The sequence below is a fragment of the Arachis hypogaea genome, chromosome 14, assembly GCF_003086295.3.
Source record: "Arachis hypogaea cultivar Tifrunner chromosome 14, arahy.Tifrunner.gnm2.J5K5, whole genome shotgun sequence".
In the NCBI taxonomy this organism is placed as follows: Eukaryota; Viridiplantae; Streptophyta; class Magnoliopsida; order Fabales; family Fabaceae; genus Arachis; species Arachis hypogaea.
The window spans coordinates 120,983,910-120,987,265 of NC_092049.1; the positions used below are offsets into that span (position 1 = coordinate 120,983,910).

At 39.9% G+C, this 3,356-nt stretch overlaps 1 protein-coding gene and 1 pseudogene across 1 annotated transcript; one reads left to right on the top strand and one right to left on the bottom strand.

The window, feature by feature from the left end:
• On the top strand, positions 1-995 carry LOC112743063 (sugar transport protein 14-like). Its single transcript, XM_072215926.1, has 2 exons — positions 1-327; positions 765-995. Exons 1-2 carry the CDS (start codon positions 1-3, stop codon positions 993-995), a joined length of 558 nt encoding a protein of 185 aa, XP_072072027.1.
• A 79-nt stretch (positions 996-1,074) lies between these two features.
• Positions 1,075-2,939, bottom strand: LOC112743064 (sugar transport protein 14-like; annotated as a pseudogene).
• Between the last annotated feature and the right edge of the window lie 417 nt (positions 2,940-3,356).

The window sequence follows — 3,356 nt, forward strand, 5'->3', positions numbered from 1 at the left end:
ATGCTCATCATTGGCAGGGTCCTTCTTGGAGGAGGCATTGGCTTTGGCAACCAAGTTGTACCCTTGTATCTTTCTGAAATGGCTCTAGCAAGGATTCGAGTAGCAGTCAACCAACTCTTTCAGTTCACAACCTGTTTTGGAATCTTGGTTGCAAACCTCATCAACTATTTTACTGACGAAATACATCCCCATGGACGAAGAATCTTGCTGGGCTTGTCAGCTATTCCGGGACTTCTGATGCTTGTTGGAAGTATTTTCTGTGCCGAAATACCTAACAGTCTTGTGGAACAAGGAAGGTTCGACGAGGCAAGAAAAGTATTGGAGAAAGTAAGAGAGACTAAAAATGTTGATGCCGAATATCAAGATCTTTGTTGAAGCCAGTGAAGAAGCACATGCTGTTACTAGCACCTTTAGGACACTCCTGAAGAGGAAGTATAGACCCCAACTTGTGATAGGAGCCTTGGGGTTCCGGCATTCCAGCAGCTAACTGGCAATAACTCCATCCTCTTTTATGCTCCTCTCATTTTCTAGAGTATTGGGTTTGGTTCTAATGCGTCATTGTTTTCATCTTTTATCACCAATGGAACTCTCCTCGTCGCCACAGTCATCTCAATGTTTTTAGTCGACAAGTTTAGTAGAAGGAAGTTCTTTCTGGTTTTGAAATGATATGCTGCATGGTAAGTATTATTGCTTGTTTATGCTGTTGTCCTAGTTGTTTATGCTGATTAATTGCTTATTGGACCTCTGGTTTGGTTGATTTTCAGATTGCTACTGCTGTAGCTTTGGCTCTGAATTTCGGACATGGCAAAGAACTTTCTAAAAGCGTCAGTTACTTTCTTATTATTGTGATATTCTTATTTGTGTTAGCTTATGGAAGATCTTGGGGTCCACTAGGATGGTTGGTTCCTAGAGAGCTCTTCCCATTGAAGATAAGATCAGTAGCACAGAGTATAGTGGTGTGTGTCAACACGATCTTCACTGCACTTGTGGCATAGTTGTTTCTCATGTCACTTTGCCACCTCAAATATGGGATCTTCTTGCTGTTTGTTGGCTTAATTATCTTCATAAGTATGTTTATCTTCTTCCTCTTGCCGAAAACAAAGCAAGTTCCACTTGAGGAAATTTATCTCCTCTTTGAAAACCACTGGTTTTGGAAGAACATTGTAGAACATTGTAAACCACTGATCTTATCTCCAATGAGAAGAGCTCTCTAGGAACCAACCATCTTAGTGGACCCCAAGATCTTCCATAAGCTAACACAAATAAGAATATCACAATAACAAGAAAGTAACTGACGCTTTTAGAAAGTTCTTTGCCATGTCCAAAATCCAGAGCCAAAGCTACAGTAGCAATATGAAAATCGATCAAACCAGAGGGTCCAATAAGCAATTAATCAGCATAAACAACTAGGACAGCAGCATAAACAAACAATAATACTTATTATCATTTCAAAAGCAGCTTCCAGAAAGAATTTCCTTCTACCAAACTTGTCGACTAAAAACATTGAGATGACTGTGGTGACGAGGAGAGCTCCATTGGTGATAAAAGATGAAAACAGTGAGCATTAGAAACAAACCCAATACTCTGGAAAATGACAGGAGCATAAAAGAGGATGGAGTTATTGCCAGTTAGCTGCTGGAATGTCGGAATCCCAAGGCTCCTATCACAAGTTGGGGTCTGTCTGTACTTCCTCTTCAGGAGTGTCCTAAAGGGGCTAGTGATAGCCTGTGCTTCTTCACTGGCTTCAACAAGATCTTGATATTCGGCATCAACATTCTTAGTCCCTTTTACTTTCTCCAATACTTTTCTTGCCTCTTCGAACCTTCTTTGTTCCACAAGACTGTTAGGTGTCTCGGCACAGAAAATACCTCTAACAAGCATCAGAAGTGCCGGAATAGCCGCCAAGCCCATCGAGATTTTCCATCCATGGGGATGTATTTCGTCAGTAAAATAGTTGATGAGGTTTGCAACCAAGATTCCAAAACAGGTTGTGAACTGAAAGAAGAGTCTGTTGACTGCTCCTCGATTCCTTGCCGGAGCCATTTCAGAAAGATACAAGGGTACAGCTTGGTTGCCAAAGCCAATGCCTCCTCCAAGAAGGACCCTGCCAATGATGAGCATTGCAATGTTCTCTGCAGTTGCATTGAGTTTGGCAACGGGAATCTCTGAAGGAACGTGAATTCAGAAGTTTCACCCCTCCATACATGAAACCGAGAGCTATGCCCCCCACCTCATGCCAACTTTGTGCCTGAGGCACAACTCTACCCACGCGTACGCGTGCGCGTCATTTTTTCTGAATAACACACCACGCGTACACGTGACCTACGCGTACGCGTCGATTCCATTTAACCTCACCACGCGCACACGTCCCTCTACGCGTACGTGTGGATTGCCCTGCATCAACCTTCTTCTTTTCTTCTCTTCTTTCCATTTCTTGCCTTCTTCTTTCTTTTCTTCTATTCTTTCTCCTCTTCAACCATCATCCAACACTACTAAACACCACCTATAACCATTTCTTTTAGTTAGTTGATTAGTAGTTATTTAGTTTAATTTTGTTATTTTTCTATTTTTCATTATAAGTGTTGGATTATTAATCTTGTTACTGTTTCTTGCTGCTGATTATTGATGAGATGTTCTTTTAACATCATTGTTTTTAATTTTCATTGTTGGATTTCTTTGTTGAGGACACATTTAGGTACTTGGTTTTGAGTTTTCATGTTCAACATTTGTGAATACCAAATACATGTTACATTGCCTTTAAACTTCTTAACTCTTTTGAATTGCATGTTTTGGCCACCATGCATTCATCATCCATTGTTAGGCAATTGTACATTATGAATGCATTTTTTTAGGGTGCTTGTTTAGGATTGAACATCACCTATTTCATGCATTGAGATTTTGGAATTGTAAAATCGAATCAAAAGCTTACCTGGTGACATATTTTTGAGCTTTTCAAGCTTTGTGGACCATGCCTGCTATGTGATTGATTTTAACTCTTACGTCTCTTTTTCTAAGTTCCATAGCACCCATGTCTTCCACCCTTATGTCACTTAGGTGTTGCAACAACTTCAATATGTGTCATTGAGTGTTGTGTAAGTTTCATATACCATTTTGTTCACTAAGTTTACTTACACATCAACCAATGTCTATCTGTTATCCATTTCACAATTGCTTGATTAATTGCTTGGATGCTTTCATGCTTCTTCATTAATTGTTTGCTTATCTTAACTTACAAGTCTTTTGAAGTATCTCAAGCACACTAGAATGAGTGAAGCGAATGCTTTCTTTTGTATAATTGTGACATAGCTTTTAAATACTAGGGTATGAGTTCTAAACCGCATGCAATCTAGGACCCA

Coding starts and splice junctions, on each gene's coding strand:
- LOC112743063 (XM_072215926.1), top strand. CDS start 1: ATGCTCATCATTGGCAGGGTCCTTCTTGGAGGAGGCATTGGCTTTGGC. Junction 328..764: donor CAAGAAAAGTATTGGAGAAA/GTAAGAGAGACT, acceptor GTTGATTTTCAG/ATTGCTACTGCTGTAGCTTT.